The sequence below is a fragment of the Australozyma saopauloensis genome, chromosome 5 (genome assembly GCF_035610405.1).
Source record: "Australozyma saopauloensis chromosome 5, complete sequence".
Lineage (NCBI taxonomy): Eukaryota > Fungi > Ascomycota > Pichiomycetes > Serinales > Metschnikowiaceae > Australozyma > Australozyma saopauloensis.
In genome coordinates, this window is record NC_086135.1 from 1,383,458 (window position 1) to 1,408,161 (window position 24,704).

At 44.5% G+C, this 24,704-nt stretch overlaps 7 protein-coding genes and 2 non-coding genes across 9 annotated transcripts; 7 read left to right on the forward strand and 2 right to left on the reverse strand.

Annotated features, from left to right (window-relative positions):
* Positions 1-2,754: 2,754 nt before the first annotated feature.
* PUMCH_004505 (uncharacterized protein) lies at positions 2,755-4,431 on the forward strand (the record flags this gene model as incomplete). Its single annotated transcript, XM_063023440.1, has 1 exon — positions 2,755-4,431. One exon carries the CDS (start codon positions 2,755-2,757, stop codon positions 4,429-4,431), a length of 1,677 nt encoding a protein of 558 aa, XP_062879510.1.
* Positions 4,432-6,180: 1,749 nt separating this feature from the next.
* Positions 6,181-7,242, forward strand: PUMCH_004506 (uncharacterized protein; the record flags this gene model as incomplete). The annotated part of the gene is made up of 1 exon (XM_063023441.1): positions 6,181-7,242. The coding sequence occupies one exon, from the start codon at positions 6,181-6,183 to the stop codon at positions 7,240-7,242; it is 1,062 nt and encodes a 353-aa protein (XP_062879511.1).
* A 22-nt stretch (positions 7,243-7,264) lies between these two features.
* Positions 7,265-7,337, reverse strand: PUMCH_004507. Its single transcript has one exon. It is a non-coding gene; the product is annotated as a tRNA-Ala (tRNA).
* Positions 7,338-8,328: 991 nt separating this feature from the next.
* Positions 8,329-8,410, forward strand: PUMCH_004508. The gene has a single exon. It is a non-coding gene; the product is annotated as a tRNA-Ser (tRNA).
* A 1,445-nt stretch (positions 8,411-9,855) lies between these two features.
* Positions 9,856-11,616, forward strand: PUMCH_004509 (uncharacterized protein; the record flags this gene model as incomplete). The annotated part of the gene is made up of 1 exon (XM_063023442.1): positions 9,856-11,616. One exon carries the CDS (start codon positions 9,856-9,858, stop codon positions 11,614-11,616), a length of 1,761 nt encoding a protein of 586 aa, XP_062879512.1.
* A 665-nt stretch (positions 11,617-12,281) lies between these two features.
* PUMCH_004510 (uncharacterized protein) lies at positions 12,282-15,269 on the forward strand (the record flags this gene model as incomplete). The annotated part of the gene is made up of 1 exon (XM_063023443.1): positions 12,282-15,269. One exon carries the CDS (start codon positions 12,282-12,284, stop codon positions 15,267-15,269), a length of 2,988 nt encoding a protein of 995 aa, XP_062879513.1.
* A 91-nt stretch (positions 15,270-15,360) lies between these two features.
* On the forward strand, positions 15,361-16,566 carry PUMCH_004511 (uncharacterized protein; the record flags this gene model as incomplete). Its single annotated transcript, XM_063023444.1, has 1 exon — positions 15,361-16,566. One exon carries the CDS (start codon positions 15,361-15,363, stop codon positions 16,564-16,566), a length of 1,206 nt encoding a protein of 401 aa, XP_062879514.1.
* A 213-nt stretch (positions 16,567-16,779) lies between these two features.
* Positions 16,780-21,927, reverse strand: PUMCH_004512 (uncharacterized protein; the record flags this gene model as incomplete). Its single annotated transcript, XM_063023445.1, has 1 exon — positions 16,780-21,927. The coding sequence occupies one exon, from the start codon at positions 21,925-21,927 to the stop codon at positions 16,780-16,782; it is 5,148 nt and encodes a 1,715-aa protein (XP_062879515.1).
* A 1,324-nt stretch (positions 21,928-23,251) lies between these two features.
* On the forward strand, positions 23,252-23,410 carry PUMCH_004513 (uncharacterized protein; the record flags this gene model as incomplete). The annotated part of the gene is made up of 1 exon (XM_063023446.1): positions 23,252-23,410. The coding sequence occupies one exon, from the start codon at positions 23,252-23,254 to the stop codon at positions 23,408-23,410; it is 159 nt and encodes a 52-aa protein (XP_062879516.1).
* Between the last annotated feature and the right edge of the window lie 1,294 nt (positions 23,411-24,704).

Sequence of the window (24,704 nt, forward strand, 5' to 3'; positions counted from 1 at the left end):
GTAGTGAGTATTTGGGGTGGGCTGCAGTAGGTGCGAGGGCCGCTTATATATGGGAGTAAACGAAGTACGACCTGGGGAAGTGGGGGGCACAACTGGAGTGAGAGAACAAAGAAACACACACACAAAAAAAAGGAGAGAGTCTTTAAAGTCCTGATAATAAAACTAGAATCCACCGGGGCACTATGGTCGAAAAATACTCGTATCCAGTTCACTGTTTGTTGTATAGCCGTCTTGGTAGCAACGACTAATTAATTTTAACCTGATGACAAAGTTGATGTTGCCAGCACAGGGGCAGGGCCCTACCCTACTTTTATTAGCGACAGGGAGGAGGTGGGCGCGTCTGTCCATGGGTAGGAACAGGGCGCGATTACGTTGCGGCTTATGCAGCTTGTGCAGCTTCTGCATCTTCTGCAGCGTATGCAGCTACTGGGGGGTTGAGGGTGTTCACCCTGCCTAGGGCCGACAGGCCCTGCAACGGCGCCTGAATAGAGGAACGAATAAGGTAGACTGTTGGGTCATACGTTTCAACGGGAAACGGTTCGTGAATTAAATGGGCGAGGGAGATGAGACAAATGGACAAATTGGGATAATGTGGGATAAATGGAGACAGATGGGAAAATGGGGAAATCGGGGAAATGGGGAAGGGAGAATTGGAGTTGGATCTACTCAAGAACTTGGAGCTGCCTAGCGCCAAATTGGCTGTCTCGGTGCACGTAATAGGCAAAGCACATACAACTAGTCCTTCTTTATATGTTCTCATTGCTTTTTTTTCAAATCCGTTTTGATATGCTATGTTTTGTTTCGTTTCGCCTTGCTTTGTTTTGTTATGATTTCGTTTTGTCTCCGTTGCAACTCCATTCTGTCATTGCTTATCTCGTTGCTTATCGCTCATTCCGTTCCACTCACTTAAGCATTCTTCTGAACGCACTCTATTGCGCCAAGTATCCTGCGGGGCGGGATTGCTTGTGTCTGCATTCTGCCCGTCTTGCTGGTTCGCGTCTGGCAACCAAAGCACCTTTACACAATGGCTTCAGGTGAGCCGCACTAATGCCACAAGCTAAAAAAAGTGCCAATCACCAACCCCGAGCTATTTTAGGTCCGGAGCCAAGGTCCAGCATTTTAGGAAGAAATTGCAAAAGTTCCAACATCTCCAAAACCATTCCCCATCGTTCTAGTCTACTAGATCATCGTAAAGGGGGTGGGGGGGGGGGGGGGGGGTATGAACGTCTCGGAAAGTCTATTTCTTTAAAGTTCCAGATGCGTACTAAATGGGCATTCCCACTGTCTCATTAGGCCCATTGGCGCTGCACAGGCCGGTCTCGCAACCCATTTGGATGTAGGCACACGCGTCTTGTGCGACTGCAAACTACTGATCTGCGCCCAAATGAGAATCCCAGGTTAGCCGGCCCTGGGCCCAATTTGGCGTCCGATGGTTGTTGAGTCTTCTGTTCTGTTCTGGCCGCGCCAGCCGCGTCTCCATTTCTCTCAATTCATATTAATTTGGAGTCCAGTTCACCTTTGTTCGCGGTGTTTCTGGGGGTGCCTGTCGCATACCTCACATTCCAACCCCGTCCTTGGTACACTCCAGGCACCCGCCGTGAATGTTCGCTGCACTATACGTAATGTCACAGTATCTGGGGATGTCATCTTGCATTCCGTTTATCAGTGTGTGGCTGATACTACAATCTTTCTGATATCTTCATTTCTTCAATCATTGATGTTGTCGTTTCCTTGATCATTTTGTCGATTCATGTGTGTGAACTTATTGGAGACTCAGTCTATATTTTTGTACATCACTGCCAAAGATCGTCCGCTTGACACTTTTGCCTTTGCGTTTGAGACACGTGCATTTAAAGGAGTCGTAGTTCACATATGCACGGAATGAATTCTACTGTTGAAGGTTGGAATGTTGCAACTGTCAATGCAAGTACTATTTTAGGAAAATGGGCCGTATACCCTCACTGCTGCCTCCGAATTCTTCAAATGCAGAACTCGATAACCCACAACTGAAGACTTTTTTCAAGTTCGCTTTGTGATTTTTCTAATCCAATGGCCTGGAAACATTACTTGCGGAGAATTAAAGTTGGGCTACGGGTATATACGCATGATTGCCGCTGCACAGACATACAAGGCTATGCGTGGTAGATGCATTAGGAAACCAAAGTGCCTGCAGCGTTCGGCAAAACGACCGCATTGAGCTGGAAATGTGGGGGCCTGAATTTTGGGCGCGTTTTTTTGCCGGGGTTTTGGCTCGTGTGCATTCATCTATTATTTCTGTTCCGACTGATCATTTACGACACAATGAGGGTAGTGGGAGAGCGGAAGAACTCTGCATAGGTGAAAGGCTTCAGATAAAGGAGTCCGTTTTAGAAGGTTGTAAATTGCAACAGAAACTCAATCTGGCACTGTGGGGTACCAGTTTCAGAGCTGAGAAGGTCTCTCGAGATGACCTCTAAAAATTGTTCTGATTATTTTACTCCAGGATGCGTTTTACTTAGTACAAAGTGCATTGAGCCATCGGGAATAGTAATGCCGTGTGAATGGTTCTGTAAGCTCTATTGTTGTAGAGGCCTTCTATGGTGTATCTTAGTAGAAGCTCTCTTTGAATCCAAAGGGCCAAATTTCGTAGATACTGTTTTCTCAGCTACAATCAATAAATAAAATAGTCTGATTATTGCTTGAATATCACCCTTGCACTAGTTGTTTCCTTTGACCATATTCGTATCTGTTGCAGTCTTCTCACTCAGCACAACTATGAACATCGCCGAGGAGTACAGAAACAAGCGCTACCACAAAGTAATTCTATGTTGGAGATACTGCAAAAATCCAGTAGAATATTTGTATCTATGTTTGTCGCTATACGGAATTGGCCGACGAAGACCAGCCTTCTTACTTCTTGTTAGTCGGTTGCAGATGGCCACGGACATCAATACCAAGGTGATGTATCTCCAAACTCTATACGCCATCACGAAAATGGACGCGTTCTGTACCGAAATCAGATATTTAAAGTTCTCGCCTCAATGGGATGACATCTTGGACGAACAAAGCCCTGATTTACCCGATTGTCTGACTCTCAGTCCTAGTGACGAGGTTTTGAGATTCAAAGGTGAAGGCGCCAAAATCCAGACGGGCTCTTACGCAGAAAGTTGCCTACTAGATCTCAAGAGCAGCCAAGAAATAAAAGTTTGCACCAATTTTGGACCAATAATTCTGGAAGCTGTTGCCAGGGGAGGGCTGTTGGATTTGGTTCTGGACTTGATGAAGACTCCCGCAGCTCAAAGCTGGGCAAAGAAAGCCAGAAGCAAAATTGAAGTCATTGTTATTCCTTCAGAAGGTGACTGCTTTAAACATGCAGCAATTATCCGTGAAATCGTGCACTTCGCGACATACCACTTCCTTGTGGGAAACGATATCCTCACATACATATACTGCAAACACATCCTCATGGGAATCATCCTGTTTCAAGACTCTGCGAGAGAGCCAACATACGGAAAGGGCCTTCTTGAAGAAGAAACGCAAAATGTGGCCATGATGGCTTTGGAGTTTGCAAGCACAGACGTCTCTGATGATGATTTGAATATGCTACTTGAGGCTCTCTTGTACAAATCTTTTGGCAGGATCGTTCATAATGAAGATTCTACAAACAATTGTCAGAGAGAACTACACCGCTCTCCATTGCGCGGGAGTAAGGTTTTCACCAGTCTTGGCCATGCTCACAGACTATTAGCTTCCAAACACGCTCTCAAAATTAAGTTCAACATAAACGAGAAAGAGGAGGATGTCTGGATACTAGACCGTACCGAGCTACGAGAGGCAGCTCGATGTTACATCATCGCAGCTTTCCTGGATGCTCCTGACAACCCAGATATACTCATAAAATACGAACAAGTTGTTTGGTGTCTTTTATTAATGGGAGGTATTGATCTTGCTGTGATTGAGCTTTTCATCAATTTGCGCAATTTTCATCAGAAGAACCTCTTTTTCTCTTACTCAGGTCCTAACCCACGCAAGATACATGACAAACTGAACATGGCCTGGCCAGGATTTGTGAACCGTTTTGAGATAATCAACAAAATAGAAGATCTATTCTTCGAGCTCGAAAATGACTTGAGTATCCGGAGACTCGCTCCTACGGTTTTGGAGTATGATCACAAAGTATACATGGCGACGTCCTACATCCCCTCGGCAATAGCATTCACTCTTGAAAATGGACGATTAGAAGCAGATTTGAATGAATTTGAGGACTGGTCTAGAGCGGCTGTGGCTAAGAATGTTGAATTGAGCCTTGAGTTTGCATTGATGTGGTATCGTGGCTACTTAGATACCCACGAAGAATTACCTGAAGAATTCAGCTCCTACTATGAGAAATATATAGAGCCTTCTGGATCTCTGTGGTCCAGGAGCCAGAGACTGAGGACTAGAGACCAATAGACTGAGGAGCGAGACGGAGAGGAAAAAGTAGAATTAGAATTAGAAATCTGAGCGTCTATGGCAACCAAAGCATACACGATCTTTAATTCCCAAAGTTAGCCCTAAATTGTATTCACAAATGTTCTATGTAGGGACTTCCTCCAGACAGACAAGCATTTTCTACGCAAATGCCCAGAGAATCACATCAAAAGAACTCATAACAAAATGAGTATTCAATTTTGCCGAAGACAGATATACCCGATCTATCAGATCTGCTATCACTAAGCGTTATTTCTAGAGCTCTAATCTAACAAGCGCTAGATTTCTATCGAGAGTCAAGAATAAAATTAAGAAAAAATATCTTTCTATGCCAAATCTCCAGAAATTTAGTACACTGAAATTTACATGGAATTCTTCAGGTTTTTTTCGCAACACTATTTCCATCATGTAACATCAACTTCCGAATGCTCTTATGTCACCTCCACATTCCATAACACCAATAAAACACTCTTAAAAGCCCCGAATTGTTGCATCCAACACCATAATCACATCCATAGCCACATAAAATATCACCAAAAGAGCAAACACCAATTAATTGAACCGCTAAGGGCTATGGATGAAGATATACCTGATATCCAGGCTTTAGAACCACATTTCCATGCGATTTTCGGAAACAGGGGCCGCAACATGGCGCGATTCAATCGCATACGAGAGCTTCTCAATCAGTTCAATGATCGCGCGCCAGAGGAAGATACAGATGAGGAAGATAGTGACATCATTGAACTTGTTCCACCCATGATCTATACCCTGTACCTATTCTCCATGATCCCTCTACCGATAATTGATTTTCCGGTAGTTTGGCGTCGTTTTAGACAGAGAAGTGCGATGCAGTGGGTAGGCGCAATCATGGCGTTTTTTTCCAGACAACTAGTCCGCCTAGGTTGGCTCATATGGTACATAGCTATAACGGCGTGGTGGCTAGAAGACTTGTGCAAGTTCATTTCTGTTTTCGGAAGCATGGCAACCTATTCGCAGGGCTATTTCGTAGATATTGTGACTTATTTGCTACGAGATTGGCCAATCTTGTTGGAGCGCAAGGCCGACCTTTTGCTTAAATGGGGAAAGAATCGACCCGAAGTAGAGTTGGAGTCGATTTCCCAATTTCTCATGGATTATGCTGCCGTTCAGGTTCGAGCTTCCTGTTCCACCGACGATGCTGGTCAAGCTTCCTGCGTGCTTGACACACAGTCATTGATTTTCCGATTCTCCGACGCTATCTTGCGCCTCTGGCCCTTTTTTGGCAAAATGCCGACCGCCACACTCACATCCTTCACGATTTCCCTATACCTAGCTTACGGGATCATTGCCCAGTTCTTCGGTGTGAATGTGCTCGTCTTCTTTTGTGTACACACGGCTGTCCGCTGGCTTCCATCGTTGAGGTTTTTCGGAAGCCTTTTAAAATTAGTTTGGAACCACTCGGAAGGTGTCGTTTGGTAGACCACCTGAGTGCTGCCCTAGGCGTTTTTGCATGCTTCAGCCATTTATGGCTGTGTGTAACTAGTTCTCTCCAAATCTCTCATTCTCCATATCATACTAATTAATACAGCAAGTTCTACCATCTCTCTATATGTCACATATCCACAGCACACCCATCGTAACCTTTTCGAAGATACCCGGATTTGCAGCCAAAATCTCCGGTCACGTGACACATTGGGGTTGTGCCAGAAAATCCTGGGGTACAATCTGCTAATCTATTCTTCAGCACCAGATATGACTCAAATGCGTGCTGCAATCTTCAATGGTCCGTATTCCATCGAAACGATTTCAAAAGAAGTACCTTCTTTAAAACTGCCCACAGATGCCCTCGTCAAGGTCAAATATTCGGGTTTATGTGGATCTGACTTACATTACTACCGAGGCCATATTCCACTGGAGAAAGGGACGACTATGGGCCACGAATTTGTAGGAACTATCGTAGAAAAAGGCTCGGATATATTGGATCTGGAGTTTGAGGTTGGCGACATTGTTGTTTCTACCTTCACCATACAGTGTGGTGAATGTTACTATTGTAAGCTTGGCAATTCTGGAACATGTGAAAAAACGAACACTTTTGGCAAACCGGGGCTTGAAGGTGGTCAAGCAGAGTATGTGCTCGTTCCATTCGCAAGATCTACTCTATTCAAATTAGACTCCGATGCAATTACATTCGTATTGATGGCTGATATATTTGTGACTGCGTTCTTTGGCGTTCAGAAGATCCTCAGACAATTTCGAGGAATTGCAGATCCAAGCAACATCAGTGTCCTCCAGATCGGTGCTGGACCCGTAGGGCTTTGTTCCGTGCGGATCCTCAAATGGTATGGGTTCTCTAGTATTGTGGTGGTGGACTCTATTGATGACCGGTTGAAACATGCCATAAAGCTTGGCGCCACTGCTCTGGTGAATTTTACTGCAGAGCCCGACAAATTGACTGCGTTAATATCTTCTGATCTCGAATCTCGGGGATTTGACGCAGTTCTCGAGTGTGTAGGTGCCTCTAGCGCTATGGACACTGCATTCAAGTCAGTGCGCAAAGGTGGATTCATAGCGTCAGTGGGAATGGGACATGACCAATTACCTTTCGATGCATTGCAAGCCTATGTGAAGGGTGTCACAATCAGTTTTGGAAGATGCAATGCGTGGAGTCTTTTCCAGGATGCTTTGGATGTGTTCAAGCAAATCAAAAATGACTTCAACGACTTCATTGAAGTTGTCGCACTGATCGAAGATGCTAGTGAATGCTATAAAAAATTCGACGAAGGGAAAGTCAAAAAAGTTGTCTTTCAGTTTTGAGTAAAAAATAAATAAAAAAGAATGGACGAGATCGGAGTCGAACCAATGACCTTCTGCTTGCAAGGCAGACGCGCTACCAACTACGCCACACGCCCTTCGATGTTGAAATAAGAGACAGCATCTAATCAGTCTTCAATTTTAAAGATGGTTCATTTTGGCAAAAGTTGTTTTAACTACCAAAAATCCCCTAAGAGTCTGGGAAATGGAAAGATTAGGGATTTTTCGGAACAGAATGGGCTCGCAGGACGTACTAGGCACGATGAAGTCGGCGCCCCCAAAAATTTGAAGACCAACGTTCTCGACGACCAGTAAAAACTTTAGCGTGAAAAGTTACTCCTATCAATGATGGAAGAATGAAAAGAAGATAGGACAAAAATCAAGGAGCTACTCATGAGAACCTACGGAGCTAGGACGACAGGAGGCTTCTCCAGGCACTCGAGATCAAAGCGCAAGAACCTGGCTGAATACTGACTATTCGAAACAAACTTTAGAACAGGATGATCATTTACAGGTATTCTAATACCGCGGATCAAAAATGGCTCGAGCATTGTTATCCAAAGTCCCATATTAGCACAGGTTGATTGGACCACAGCAAATACGAAGAGACCATTCAGGGCACTTAAAATTGTCAACAAACTGAGGGATAATGATCTATGAGATGTTTGAAGAGATTTGAGTTGGAATTGGGACGGTTTAGTTGCAAGCAGATCCCAAGAAGATGCTTTTAAATCAGTTTTACAATACCAGGACTCAAGCTCAATACAGCTCAACAAGAGACGAAATTACCCCTGGCGAATAATTGCGAACATCGGAGCCGAATCCCAAACAACGCTTATCTTGCGGCTGCTGCGGAGAGGCAATGTGGGCTGAAAAGGCTAAAAAGCGAGTTATTTTATTTTTGTCCCGGGTCGAGGAACACTGCCTCTGATATGGACAACCATGAGAGGTTCTACATCCAAAAGCCCCAAGAACTTAAGAAAAGCTAATAAACGAATAAAGAAAAGTGATTTACTACCAAAAGCCATCTTTTGTCGTAACCTAGCCAAAGCGAATATATCAAACTCCAAAAATTTATAGTTATCAAGAGGCAACTTGTCCGAGTGGTTAAGGAGAAAGATTAGAAATCTTTTGGGCTTTGCCCGCGCAGGTTCGAGTCCTGCAGTTGTCGATATTTTTTGGTCTTGTAGTGTCCGGGAAGGCGCGCGGGGTCTATTGTTTTTTTGGTTGTGAGCGCGAAGTACCCCGCGATGGATGCAATTAAGATTTCGGTGCTGCAGACAGAGCGCACAACTCAACCATATGGCGTTACTATCGCCTGTTTTTTATTGGCTTGTATGATTTCGGACCCGCGAGCATCGGATCCGAAATGCTACATTTTACGGATTAGGAAATCTTTCCTGATCACTTCCGCCAGATCTTACAGCAGCAATAGCCGCGGCGCAGACACCAACTAGCAGTCTTCGAAACAAGATAGCGCAACAAGCCTCAACCAGGCTACGAAATTGCAAACAAAATACAAAACTACCCGCAGAAATGTCACAATTTTATTTAGTTTTCGTTCTCGCAGCCGCACCAGGCCATTTCTGTGTACAGAGCTGCCTATGACAGTCCTAGTAGTGGCGGCTAAAACAGCACAGTAGCCGCTAACACATCTCTACAAACAATCCCCCACACGCTGGGCCCGGTCAAAAACTCAAAAATCCCGATCTCCAAAACTTCAGTGTTCGAATATTCTTGGCTGCTCGCTGTTTGGGTCTCAGCCCCTCCTCGTAAAAGTCCGGAAGGCAGAACAACCTCGAAAACGGAAAATCCTGGTGCAGCATCGAACGTCGGCGCACGTCCAGTGGACGCATCAATGTCATGCAATGGATAAACTTACGCTTGGTACTTTAGCCAATTCCACCGAGACAAACGCCCTAGTGCTCGTTGCGGCACCAGTGGTCCACTCTGCACATACCCATGCATACCCATGCCCACGCCTGTAAGAGATCGACTCGAGACAACTTTTTGAGTATTTCCATCTGCGAAGCTCGCATCGTATCCAAAAAAGTTCCCCTCCATAGGGACCCCCACCATTTCGATATTACTAACCCCCAGCAGCGCTCATGCAAGTCCCGGGCCCTAGTTGCTGCGAGATTACCGACTTCGGTCCTGCGTTATCAGCACTATTTGCAGCACCGAAAAAAAAAAGAAAGGACAACGGCGGCGCGGTCCTGCAGACACCCCGGACCGTTGCGTCTTCGTTTCAGATGCCCCATTTACCCCACATGAGGCCTAATCAGGGATCCATAACTCAACCTACGGAAATCGATGGCATCGCCTTTGAGGTGAGGCCCCGCAGTCCCGGTGAAAGTGGTCCCCTCCACACGACAAGCGCGTGGATTATATAAGTAGCTGACCGTGGTCTGTAGATAATGTTTTCTCCAAGAATTTCAGACAAGGTTGACACATTTGCAACTGCTTTCACTTGCTTGGCAACGTTCCCACCTTACCTGATCCATCCTTGGCATATACACTCTGTGTAATCTTCTCCACAAGAGTAGCTGATCCACACCATAATTAATATTTGGCAAATTTGAAATTGCAACGTTAACGAAATCCGCATCGAACAACATGTCGCTCCAGGAAAAATACCAGGCCAGGGAGACCGTCACCGATGTCGAGAAGAACACTCCCCAGGCGCAAAAGCCAAAGAAAAAGTTCAGATGGAGAATCGAGGACAACGACTCGCCTCCACAAATCTACAACTGGGTGCTTTACATGACCGTGTTCGTGTTTGGTATCTTCGGTGCCGCCAGAGGTCTTGACGAGGGTAACATTTCGGGAAATCTTGCCCAAACGTCGTTTAAGCACCAGTTTGGTTTGGCCGACAAGACCAAGACCAAGCAACAGCTTGCCAATTTGAAATCCAACATCGCCTCCATGGTGCAGCTCGGCGCCATTGGTGGTGCCATGCTTGCCATGTACACCGTCGACAAATTCGGACGTATCAACGCTTTGCGTGGTGTGTGTGTGTTGTGGATGGTTGCTGTAGCCATTCAAATTTCTGCTAGTCACGTTGGTCAGCTTTACGCTGGTCGTCTTTTGGAGGGTTTGGCCGTGGGTCAAACCACCACCATTGGTCCTACTTACTTGTCTGAGGTTGCTCCTAAACAAATCAGAGGTATGTGCTCTTGTATTTTCGCCGGTGCCGTGTATTTCGGAATCTCCATTTCTTACTTTGCCAATTACGGTACTGCCTTGCACATCTCAAACACCTCCAGAGCTCAGTGGGCCATTCCTTTGTCCATGAAGCTTGTCATGGCTGCTTTGATTCTTGTCTTGTCATTCTTCTTCTGTGTCGAGTCTCCTAGATGGCTCTTGATGGTCAACAGACCAGACGATGCCGTTGCAGCTTTGTCCAAGATCAGAAAGCTTCCCTCCGACCACCCTTACGTTGTTGGTGAAATCTCTGATATCAACGAAGGTCTTTTGGCTGAGAAGGAGGCAGTTGCAGGCAACAGCATGTTCCACATTATCAAGGAGTTCTTGGGTTTGAAATCCAACTTGTACAGATTCTTCGTTGTCGCTGCTGCTGCCCAAATTTTGGGTCAATGGTCCGGTGCTAACGCCATTACCATTTACGCTCCTGAATTGTTCGGTATTGTTGGTATCAAGGGTGTTGAGACTTTGAAAATGACAGCTATCTTGGGTTTGGTCAAGTTGATCTCGGCCTATCTCGGTGCTTTCTTCATTATCGATTTCTTGGGTAGAAGACTTGCCTTGTACTGTGGTATCACTTTGCAATTGATTTGTGCTCTTTACTTTGCCATTTTCATGACCATTGTTCCACAGGCCGCAAATACGTTTTCCTTGTCCGGTTCCCAAAAACGGGCTTCTCAAGGTGCTTTGGCTGCATTGTTCTTGTCTGGTACTGGTTGGACCATTGGTTTCAACTCTGTTCAATATCTTTTGGGTTCTGAGATTTTCCCATTGAACATCCGTTCTTTTGCACAATCTACCGTCATGGTTTTGCACTTTGCTAACCAGTTCGGTAACTCCAAGGCTCTTCCACTGATGATGCTTGCCTTGAAGGCCAATGGTGCCTTCTTCTTCTTCTCTGGTGTTCTTGCGGTCTCCCTCTTCTGGGCATGGTTCTTCGTTCCAGAGGTTGCCGGTCGTTCCTTGGAATCTATGGAGGAAATCTTCAACTTGCCATGGTACCTTATTGGTAGAAAGGGTCCTGAGCTCTGCCCTGACCACTCTGAAATCAACAAGATCCACTACAACTCTTCCGGTGAGATGTCATACGACATCATTGAGAAGCCAGAGGCTGATCATGCCAGTTTTGTTGAAAACGCTGAGGATGACAAGGAGGAGAAATTGATGAAATGAGCCATGAAGCCATGATTTATGTTTTTTTATGCACTGGAATGCTAATAGTAGATGAATTCAATAAAGATTATAAACTGTAACTTATGTTGTAGGATATCATACGCGCGCCGCTTTGAGCACTTCGTTTAGTTCCAGATTGTAGTTTTCAATATGGATTCAAGCGACACAAACAAAGATGTCTCGAAAATAGTCATCGGCGGAGAAAGGTCCTGAGATATTAAGACTCACAAAATCTTCTTTCGATGAAGTCTTTTATGCGTATATTTTAGCGTTCATACACAATACTCCGGTGGTTTGATTCATCACTCGAACCAGAAGGCACATGTACGCCAAATGAGAACATGAATTTGCAAAACACGAGGAATCAGATTTACTGAGAAATTATATATTCCATCGACGCAACCATAGTATTAATTTGTCAAATAGCACACCAGTGACTAGTTGGTGTTTCACTTAACTAAATCAAGACCACAACCAAAAAGCGTAACACAAAAACAAAAAAAAAAGCAAACTAAAAGCAAAGACTCTCAAGCAATACCCCCAACAATTCATAGCCCATTTCCAATTTCCAACTCATCGCCCTTATCAGTATTGCATCATCTCAACCCCAGACTCATCGCACACTCTTAGCTCATTTCCATACACCTACCAGTCCAAATTACATCATGGGTGTTCCAGCATTTTTCCGCTGGCTTTCAGGAAAATACGCAAAAATCATCTCTCCTGTCATTGAGGATGACACAGCCTACCTGGACCCAAACCCAAACGGTGAATTGGACAATTTGTACTTGGACATGAACGGTATTGTTCATCCTTGTACACATCCAGTCGATGGAAAAGCGCCAGAAACAGAAGAAGACATGTTTTTGGAGGTGTTTAAGTACACAGACCGTGTGTTGATGATGGCCAGACCCCGTAAGGTCTTGGTTATTGCGGTGGATGGTGTGGCTCCCCGTGCAAAGATGAACCAGCAGCGTAGTAGAAGATTCCGCGCCGCCAAGACGGCGGAATTTGAGCTGGAGCAGCGGTTGACCCAGTTGCTGGAGCAGGAATTCAGAGGAGAGCTCATCGATGAGCTGTTGAAGAACAAGAAGCCATGGGACTCCAACGTCATTACGCCCGGAACTCCATTCATGGATGGCTTGGCTGCGGCGCTTCGGTACTGGGTTGCCTTCAAATTGGCGCTGGACCCTGGATGGAAAGATCTCCAGGTGGTCATCAGCGATGCCACTGTCCCTGGAGAAGGTGAGCATAAATTGATGAGTTTCATTCGGTCGCAGAGGCTGGACCCTACTTATGACCCGAACACCAAGCATTGTATCTATGGTTTGGATGCCGATCTTATTTTCTTGGGGCTCGCTACTCACGAGCCCCATTTCCGTGTCCTCCGTGAGGATGTGTTCTTCCAGGGTGTGCAAGAAACACCCCAGCAAGCGTTTGCACGTCGTAATGGATCGGGGCAAAACAACGAGCCTGTTGCACAAAAGAAGCCTTTCTTGTGGCTTCATCTCAACGTTTTGAGAGAGTATTTGTCTTGGGAGTTGTACCTAGAAAAACCCTTTTGGAACCTAGAGCGCGCTATTGATGACTGGGTCTTCATATGTTTCTTTGTTGGAAATGATTTTTTGCCCCACACACCTACTCTTAGCATTAAAGACAGTGGTATTGAAACTCTTCTTGGTTGCTGGAAAAAGGTCATGAGTAATAGACAAGATTTCATTACTTGCGATGGTAGAATCAACTTTGATGGTGTCGAGAAATTGCTTGAAAATTTGAGTCAGAGTGAAGCTTATCTTTTGAAACGTAATTACCAGAACCAGCAACGCTTTGCTCAGAGAAGAAACAATAGGGATAAATCTGCCAAAGTTGAAAATAGAGTGGTCCAGAATCATTACGCCGCAAATCTTTCCAAAGGAGCGGAAAAGGCTCCACTCACCCCCGATAAGAACATGACTTTAATGGACACATCTGGGAAAATGGTAGAGGGTTATGCCCAATTCTCGAACTCAGACATTGTGCAAAATCAAGATACGATAAATAAAGCAAACATGGCAAATGCAGATGCCGCTGCCGCATTGAAGAAGCTTATCGCCGAGAAGTCTGGAACCGTATCCGAATCGACCAATGGTGCTGATTCTCGGGAAGAGTCGGTGAGTGGAACTCCAGAGGTCACAGACGTTGCCCCAATTGACCCAATTGAAGCAGACGATACTGACGAGACTGTCCGTCTCCATGAAGCTGGTTATAGGGAGAGATACTACAAGGTGAAATTCCATTGTGAAACCGACGAGGACGTAGATGAAACAAGAAAGAACGTCATTCATGCCTACCTTGAAGGTATCTCATGGGTCTTATTGTACTACTTCCAAGGTTGTCCCTCTTGGGAGTGGTTCTATCCATACTATTACGCCCCATTTGCTGGTGATTTCTTCGATATGCGAAAGGTCTTGGAAGAGAGGCCGATCAAACTCGAAATGGGACAGCCTTTCAAGCCTTTTGAGCAGCTTATGGCGGTTTTGCCAGCTGCGTCAGGTCATGCATTGCCTAAACCTTTGCGCGACTTGATGTCGGAGCCTGACAGTGATATCATTGACTTTTACCCTACTGATTTCAAAGTTGATATGAATGGTGCAAAGGTTGAGTGGTTGGGAGTTGCGTTGTTACCGTGGATTGAACAGGATCGCTTGCTAACAGCTGTTCGGTCAAGATACCATCTCTTAGATGAGAAGGACCACGAGCGTAACACGAATAAAACCGCTCAACTCTACATCTCGAGCGAGAACTCAAATTACAAAAAATTTGCTTCTTCAATTCAAACGGACGAGCAGGTCATCATCCCAGCTTTCAAAACTGGCCTCAGTGGTCTAGTCAGACCAGTGGACACCTTCTCTCCGAGCGGATACCTCAAATTCCCCTTCGCCAAAGATGACTGGCCAGATATCAACAACTCCGCATTTTTGCCTACATGGTATGACTTCCCAGAGTCCATGCCCGGAAAGTCAATGCTTCTTGGTGGCTACATTCCTCACCAAAACGTGGTGACAGAGGATGACATTGAGGCGATGGTGAACTTTGACATGCGGGGCCGTAGAAAAGCTGACTTTTCGAACACCTCGGTGTATATAAACACGGGTGCAAAGGGCACGAAGGCATACATGACCTACCTGATGCGCAACGGTGGCTACAGATGCTTGTTGAGCGGAGGTGCTGCCAAGCAGCCAAACCGTTCCGGATACATCCAGCGTTTCCGCAACGACTCCAATAATTTTGTCCAGAATAAGAGAGGAAGATACAACAATCAGTATCAGAACAATAACTCTGGTCAACACTACAACCAGGGATACAACAACGGAAATCGGGGGTACAACCAAAACCAAAACCAATACCAACACCAAAATCAAAACCAATACCAAAATCAAAATCAATATCAAAACCAAGGCCAAAACTACAATAATGGTTACAATCACAACCAGGGCGGATACAATTCCGGTTACAATGGTGGACACAACCAAGGATATAATGGCGGACACAACCAGGGATACAACCAGGGATACAACCACGGAAAAAACCAGGGCCACAACAGATACAACAACAGAGATAGCCAGGGCTACAGACAAAATAACAACTACCAAGGTGGATCTTATCGTCGCTAAGTTTTATCAGGCACGTGACCCAGCTCGCCTCCACAGTTCACATCCTTACGTCATCCCAAATTGTACTATAACTACTCCTTCTTTGTAGAATATGGTGGAGTATTTCTACGAGGAGTCTTCTCGCAGATTGGCATCGGTAACAGAAAACGACGGCGTCTTCTCAGTAAATATTCTGCACAGCAGCAGGGTTCCCGACCCCAAAAACACATTTGTTGCAAACAAAGCCGACATTCTAGCCGGCGAGAATGTATATATTGTAGATTCAGTAAAGTCAGGTTTAGGAGAGCGAAGCGACGACAAAGGTGTCTACGTTGAACTAGTAAAACCACTTCTAGATGGAGTATATGGTATCCAACACACATACATCAAGACTACAGGGCCGCTGCTGATCGGTGATTTTGCAACAGGCTTGGAGGATGCTGGAGCACGTATTACCGTCGTTTTGATTGGAGGGGATACGTCTGTAGGCGAGTTTGTGAACGACTTATCGAGCGTGGGAACTGGCAGAGTGCGCCTAGTGGTGTTTCCTGCTGGAACCGGCAATGCGCTTGCATTATCCTTGGGAATCAATGACAATTTGGATGCGATGAGGCAGTTGCTTGGGCACGGGAGTGACGAGGTTCTGCCGTTGCACATGTACCAAGTCGCTTTTCCGCCTGGGTCCTGCCGTCTCTACTCCGACGGAACCACAAAAAAACTCGAGGGACCCGTTTTATTTCTAGTGGTCATGTCTTGGGCGTTTCATGCGTCATTAGTAGCCGATAGCGACCAGGACGAGATGCGGAAGAAGGGACTCGAACGGTTCAAGATCGCGGCAATGCAGAATCTACAGTGGAGACAGGAGTATAACGCAAGAATTAGCATCAGTTCTGCCGGTCTGACAGCAAATGAGGATGCAATTGTGCGTGACGGTCCCTTTGCGTATTTGGTCATCACTCCGGCAAGAAAGTTCGAGCCTAAATTCGATATTCTGCCTAGCGGTAATATTCTAAACGATTCGCTACACGTCATTGGCTTTGACACCGAAGAGTCGCCAACCTATATTATGGATATTATGAACGAGGTGTACGATAATGGTGCTCATGTTCATGACAAACGAGTCTTCTATGACGAGGTTAAAAGCGATTCGCGTATTACCTTAGATTTGCAAGACAACAAATCTGCCAGAAATCGCAGATTTTGTGTTGATGGAGCCATAATTTCCCTTCCCGATACCCATGGTCAGGTTGTGGTGAACTATTATGGCTCCAGAAAAGACCACTATGAACTTGAGATTGTTGGCAAAATCAACCGATGATTCTCTTCTACAACATCTGAGCAATGCACTGAGCCTGGCTGTGACTAGCTCAACACTGGTTCATCGACTCCGAAATACATTGATCCAATTGATACTACATTTATTTGGCTTCACTACCGCTCAATGCTGAATTACTGACTTCCTGTTTGACATCATTATTTATCGAAATATACATATAGAAATTATCTTATTGAAATGGAGCATCCATTATATTTACTCCTTGGCCTTTTTAGAATTTGGATTCTGCACACCTTGAGAAGGGAACTGCCTTTTATTGTTCTGCGCCTGGGCTACCGGCTGCGATTGTTTTGTTTGTGCATCTGCGTTTTGTGGTTGAATTTGAGCCTGAGGTTGCGGTTCTCCTTGCTCTCTAGCAGCTTTCTCTTTCTCCAAACGATCCACTTTTCTATTGAGGACTCTCAACTTGAAGTCGCACTTCTTTTCGACACTTTCCTCAACAGACTTTTTCTCTGCCGCTAACTTTTCCTCAAACTGAGAGTTCATACTAGCAATTTGTTTTTCGTAGTTCTCCTTCAATTTGCGGACCTCTTCTTCGACATCAGTATTGGTGGACTTGGTGGCGTTTTGAACCTCGGCAACTGCTTTCTCATGTTCTTGCTTCAACTTAGACAAGTCAGAGTTCAATTTTTTAATCGTCACATCTTTCTCCGCCTCCAATTTGGTGAGCTTCGTTCTAAGCTGCTGTACGGCATCATCCTGAGACTTGGTTTGTGAGTTTCGGGCTGCTTCAAGCTCAACTTGAGCAGCCTCAAACTTGGACTTTGTTTCATTGAGTTCTTTGTCCAACTCCTTATTCTTGTTCCGGTGTCCCATCAATTTTGTTTTAAATTCCGCTTTCAAATTCTCGAATCTTTGCATGAGATTTTTGTATTCTTCGTTGTTTCCGAGTTGCGACTTGAGACGTTCATTCTCTTCCTTCAATAATTCCAAGTTTTGCAGATCAATGGCATTTTGTGTGTCACCACTTGAAGACTGAGAGTTAAGCTTAGACTCCAATGCCTGAATTGTCTCCTCGGACTTCTCAAGACGAGACTGAAGATTCTTACTTTCATTTCTGAGTGTAACATTACTTTCTCTCAAGATGTTAAGTTGCTCAAGCTGTTCCATCAATTTCGAATGCTCACTCGCACTTTCATCAAGTTTGACTTTCGTGGCTTGGAGACGTTTCATTTGAGCTTTAGTAGCGTTAAGTTCAAACGATACATCAGCAAACTCTGATTGTAAGCGTTGTACATCGTTTGTCAACTGAATGTTTTGTGCATCCGCGGTGTCCTTCTCACGACGCAAGAAGCGCACAACTTGACGAAGATCTTCGCCGGAATCACCCTCAACATTATCGCCACCATTGTTTTGAAGCTCAATTTGATTGAGAGCAATGCCATATTGAACTTGGAGGTCTGCGATTTTGGCGCGTGCTAACAGCAATTCTTCCTCAATGCCCGCATACTTTTCCTTCAAAGCGAGCTCACTGGATGCCACCCGATTGTTAACACCTTGAAGCTCTTTTGAGGCAGTTTCAAAATCTGCTTTGAGCTTCTCAATTTCATCCTTTTGTTTAGCAACTTGAAGATTAAGAAGTTCTGCCTCCGATAATTTAGACTCATGGCGTCTAGAGATTTCTTCGAACAATGCTTGTTGATTTTGTAAGTCACCATTGAGCGACTGAAGCTTTTGCTCCATGTCTTGCTTCATATCATCAAATGCCAGAACTTTGAAAGTACTTTCTTGCACTTTCGCCTGCAACTGTGAGACTTCAGATCTTAGTTGTTGTTCTGAATCTTGATATTGTTGACGAAGATCGTCAAATTCTTTATCCTTCGCTCTGATTTCTTCGTTGAGTCTCTCTTTATCAGCCTCAAGGAGTCTGAGAGTTTCAGAAGCGGTGACTTTGTACTCCTCATAAGTTCTTGTAGCATTTTCGAGTGCTTCCTCTGATGCACGTGCGATATTACTAAATTCCTGAACCTGTAGTTCCGCATGCTCCAAAGAGCTCTTCAAATCGTCGTATTCAGGATTTGACGTGGAGGACGAGTCAGCGTGTGTAGATATTGTCGCAAGATGGTCGACAGGCTTACTAATACCATGAGATGTAGAACAAGAGTTCAAATCCAGCTTGAGTTTTTCAACGAGTAATTGTTTTTCGGCCAACTTAGACTTGGTTTCGAGTAACTTCTGACTCAATTCATTAACTTGTTCCAACTTAGAATTCTGAGCTTTCAAAGAAAGTTCGGACTGAGAAGACAATACTTGAATGCGCTCCTCTTTCTCATTGATTCTGTCCTGGAGCGCTTGGTAGTTAACGATACTTTGAGATAATTTGGATGATAGGTCCGATGCAGAGGCTTCCCTCTCTTCGAGAATAGATTGCAAGTTGGCAACGAATGATGTGAGATGTTGCTTGTCCTCTTTGAGTTGATTAATCTCAACTTTGAAGGAATTCTGAGCTGATACAAGCAGGTCTCTCTCGACCTCGAGATTATGCAAATTGCTTTGAACATCAAACAATCGTCTCTCCACATCCCGCAACTCATTTGATTTGCTAACTAGCATATTCTCTTGCTTGGAGGCTTGTTCCTTCCAGAAAGAAGCTTCCTTGCTGGTGTGGTCGCCGATGCGCTGAGAATTCTCCAAGAGTCTCTTCGTGCTAGCCAATCTATCCTCCGCTAATTCTATGGAATGGACAAGAGATGCTTTCTCAAGTCTCAAGTTTTCGTTGTTTTTACTTTCCATCAGAAGTTTTTCGGTAAGAGTCCGAATCCTTTCGGATGACTCAGATTGTAGAGTTTTCAAAGACATGTCGAGTTCCTTGATACGCATTTTGTAGTCTGAGTTTGCATCAGAGAGAATTTTCATGTCAGTACCGCGCACTTCTCCATTAGAAATTGTTGGACTTATTGATTTCAAGAGATCACGTTCTTTTGTTACAGCATCAAGTCGAACGCTGACGCTGTCTAGCTCACTTTGCAAAGTCAAAATTGCATCTTTAGCCTCTTCGACAGCTGCAGCTTCGAATCCGGTTGTTTCCAGGTCTTTGTCCTCGAGATCCCGCCCAAGTTTTCTGACCGCTACGACAAGTTCCTCATTTTTGCGCTGAAGCTCGATGATACTAGCGAAGGCAACGAGTCTCTCAGAGATCAACACATCTGTGTCAGTTTGCCCAGGCCCTTCAGCGGCCCCGCTCTTGGCTAAGATCAGATCAATGACGCGGCGCTCATTGGCACTCAAAGGATCATCTTTGCCCTCTCTGATACTAGAATGGATAAGATAATAGCAGAGCTGTCTTCCCAAATCTTTCAGCAATTGCTTAAGAGATTGCTTTTCTGTTTCACTGTTAGCAACTCTTGCACGAAGTCGACTGCACTCCTTCTCAATGGAGATTTTCTCTACCCTGAGCGCATCCAATTTTTCTAATTGTTCTTTCAAAGACAGCTCATAGAATTGGACTTGGTTGCGGTAATTTGCAATTGCTGGTTTTTTAGACTCGAGTTCTGTTACAAAGTGCTGAAGTTGGACGGCGAGCTTCTCTTTTTGAGACTTTTCAAGAACAAGTTCTTTTTTGATTAAGTTGAATTCGGTGTACAATGCTGAAAGAGAGATTCCCAGATTGCTTGAATTCAATATTGATTCAGCTGAGGAAGATATTCTAGGCAAATCGGCTTCTTTTTTCAATTCAGCTCCGAAAGCTTCTTCTGTACGTTTGATTTTGACTTCCAATTGTGCTATTCTCTCTTCCTTGGCAGTAAGTTCTGATTGTAAATCACTAATCGAATTCGTTGCAGATTCTTTAAGCTCTTCGGCATATGACTCTAGCTGAGAAATTCGCTTTTCCCTTTCTTGAAGTTGGACCCGAATGAGTTCAATCATTTGCTCGTTACTAGCCGACTCTTTAGAAAACTTTATTTTCTGCACGTCAAATTTAGACTCCAAATCAGACAATTTTGTTGATGAGCTGTCAAGTTTCGACTCTAAATCAGCAACTTGTGATTCTAGACTAGATTTTGCAGCAGAGAGAGCTTCATTTTGGATCCTTAAGGAGGAGAGTTCGGTCGATGTCTTCAAAAACTCTGTTTCATGCTTCTTGATGAGCTCGGTGTACTTATCTTGGACATTTTTCAGCTGTGAGGCATACCAGTTTTTCTGGGCATCTAAATAGGTCATTTTGTTTGTGACTTTGGTGAGTTCCAACTTGATTTGAAATTTCTCGTTGGCAACTTCATTGAGATCTTTGGTCAATTGAGTAGTCAGTTGACTGAGCTTGACATTATCTTCAGTGAGCTTATGAACAGTATCCTGAAGTTTAGCTATTTCGTGTTCACGAGCAGACATTTCCAGAGTCTGAGACTTCTCGTTGGTGTGGACTGCGGACTCAAGGTCATGCAACTTATCAGCAAAACTATTCACTTTCGCCTTCAATGATGTAATAATGATCTCGCTCTCTTCAGCCTTGTCACTGATGGCGAGGTTTTCTGAGCGGAGAGATTCGTTTAGCAATGACAATTCGTCGATTTTTTTTTGAAAGGAGAGACACTTTTCTGACTGTATCTGGTTAGCATGTTCTTGATTCAATTTGGAGAATGAGAGTTCTGATTGGATGCCTTGGTAAGTATGGGCTCTCTGAGCCAAGCGAGCTACAATGTCGTCACCCAATTGGACAACTTGCGCCGGCTCAAGCCCCACGAAATTGGCGGCGGCGCCCAACTCAGAAGCTTCCAGATGCAATGCGGAGACGGCCGGTGCCTGAGCGGACGGCTTAGCGAATGTATCGTTTGCTGTGGCATCAAACGCGTCTTCATGGTCTTCGTCGATCTCGGGCAAGATCTGCACGTTATTGATTTCTGCTACAGGAGAACTTTCTACGGCGGGCTTATCAAGCACCAGATCTTTAGCTACACCGAAGCTCTTGGGGGTTACAATGGTCTCAATATCCTTCAATGGTGGAAGCAGCTTCAGCGGCGTGGCAAACTGGCGGCCTGTACTGCTCCCAAAATGGATCAGATTCACAGACGAGTTGGGATCCTGCTCCGCATCAGCAGCTGGAGGTTCAGCCAGCCCTACCAAGGTAGCAGCGCTTCCAAATGTTCCAAAACCATGTGTTTGGGAATTTGCGCTGACATTCTCGTCGAGCGCGCTGTTAGGCTCCGAGGTGATGATTTCGTTGAACGTGGAGTGCAGGCCTGTCTCTGACGGGTGGTTATTTTCATCCAATTGGTGAATATCGTCGTTGGTGGTGGATTCTGGGTGGTACTCTTCAGATCTCGAAGCAGCGGCCGAATCTGTATTTTCCGGTGGCAGATCGGATGCGGACGGCAGCCTAGGTGACTGCGGAGCTTCCGAGTCCATGATCAGGGGCAGATTGGTGGAATTGGTGTGGGGATTGGAGTTGGCAGTCTATCTAATTAGACTGGGGAGACACATCCGTACCTCTAGAGCTGGGGAATCAGACAGATGGAAGAAGAGAAGTATTGGGGGTGAATCAATAGTTTTTGTGGAAAAGATCAGAATTTTAGTTTTAGGTTTATTATTATTCACAAATTAGCTACTTGAATTTGTTGGAGTGGGCTCAGATGGAATTGGTCAGAGTAGGCATGTAGAGAAACGAATTAGGGCACGGCACCGGACAGATTTTGGTTTGACAAGATTTTTATCGACAAGAGATTTTGGTTTTCGACTGTCTGTGAACTTGTATTCCCTGGTGACATTTAGAGTGGTTTGAGGCACGTCTTCGGATTGACTGTGTATGTCCCCTACGGGGAGAAGGACTTCTATCGGTGCCCTTATCAGTGTATTTGAAATTAACAGTCAAATTCTTTGGCTTAATTTACTTCATATTTTTTGTTCTACGAGTCTTTGTTTGAACGGTTTGGCATGTCAATGCGTAATCTTGAGCTACAATAAGGGATCTGGCGGTGAAATGCTCTACGAATGGATATTTCGCTCTGTTCATCAATGCCATAATATCAGAATATTAAGCAAAATACATTTAGTTGTATTTTGCTTAACTTCGACGCTAATTACCGATTCACCAAAGCTCCACTTCTGAAACCCATTTGAAACACCTATATGCATGTCTGTCTCAGGTTCTAACACGTCAACAGACACTGACACAAGAGGCAATATCCAACACTGAATACAAAGAATGCGCAACAGAAGTGCTCCATTCAATTGTCACTGAAATTGCCTCAGATTTCAGGCTGTTGAATTACCATATTTCTTGCAAAGACGAGGATTCCAAGGAAACCACCCAAGCAGGACGCTGGCATTGGCCGAGATGATATCCATGAATTAAAAAGTTGCATTTAAATTAAAGAATTAATAAGTATTGATGTTCAATCCCGAGCTTGCTTCTTTAGGGTCAGTGCTTACACCCTCGTTATCCACATAGCCAATCTACGGTGAACATGCCGCCAATCATAGCTACTTTTAATTCTCTGACCAGAATAGCCCAAGAATCCAAAAGTAAATTACAATATCAAAATTTCATTCATTTTACTGAAAACGATAGGGGGTTCATCGGCTGGGGTAGCATAGGGCTTCTGCCCTCACGCACTAGCACCCAACACGTGACCACACATCGCAACACCCGTGCCCCACTGCAACCACCGCGCTCCCACTCATTCCTAACAAAAATTTCCTCCCTCACTGACTTTTTCCACAATCGACAGCCATGATTGAGCCATCTTTGAAAGCTTTAGCTTCCAAGTACAACTGTGAGAAGTCTATCTGCCGTAAATGTTACGCTAGATTGCCCCCAAGAGCTACCAACTGTAGAAAGAGAAAGTGTGGTCACACCAACCAGTTGAGACCAAAGAAGAAGTTGAAGTAATCCGTGGGTTGCGCCAATATCATTTTGTCTATTGCGTGGGGCTGTTATTGTGCGCTTTGCGGTGCGGTGACAATGACACTATTTAGATAATACACTTTTTACGAGGATCCATGTAGTGACGCCGGGGTGAAAAATTCGTGGGTGGAAGTGTTGCAAGTGTATGGGAACAAGAAGGGTGGATGCTGATGGGAGTGGATGTGGATGATGATTGGGTGGATATTGGACTGTGTGAGGTATAATGGGCCGTTGAGATGTGGTGGTTTGCCTGTTTGATCACTAGTTGATGGTGGCTAGAGTCTGCTTACTAGGGCAACTTACGCTTACTAAGGTCAACTTAATAGATCACCTTACTAGGTAATTTAAGTCTGCTTCGAGTGGGTCTACCGAATGTCTACTTTGTCCCCTATATCTACCTTGTCCACTGTCACTGTCCACTATATTCATTGTATCCATTGTTGTTCCTGGCTGAAGAGGCCTGCTTCTTGACGCTTCTATCTCGTCTAGTTCACATTGGTTTATGACGAACGAGTAGAAATCGTAGTTTTGATTATCGTAGGTGGAAAGTTTGACACTTTTAAAGATTAATTTCTGACGGAGAATCCTGATTCTTGTGGTAGGATCAGTGAGTAGGAGAGGTAAAAGAGTACGATTTGTGAAGATCATGTAAACATGGAACTTCCGCTTCAACTTTTAAAACAGTGACTGGAATTACAAATGATTTTGCGTGTGACCCTAATTTTACTGAAGTACCAAGTTCCGTCAGTTGTATACAAAGAATTCGGGATGAGCAGTGCTTTCTTTCAATTCGTGCTCAATGCGCCCAATATCGTAGATTAAAACGATCACCCAAAACCCCCATCTTTTAAAAAAGAATTTTGACGAATTAGTCGATCCATGAATAGGTCGTGTATTGATGTCCCACTATAGAACAGTGCATTGTCCTCTCGAATAATACATTCAGTTCTCAAAAGCACATTCCAACAATAGCGATACCAAATCCACAAGTAATTGTAAAAATGTAAAACTTTTATTCACCAACTCACTTCAAAATAATTTAATTCCAATTATCTTAACCTTTTTCAACTCTTGTAAAATGTCTCCATCCATCACATCCAATATGAGTCTTCGTGCGAAATACCTCTGCCTATGCTCTTACAGAACAAGCATTGCAGCCACAACACAAAGGATAAAATCTGCACGGAATCCAGTTGAAAACCAAACAAAATTTCTCTCTCCAATTCCACCACACATCTCCCAGAAATCCTCCCGCTCCAATCCCTCCAGCTCCAGTTTG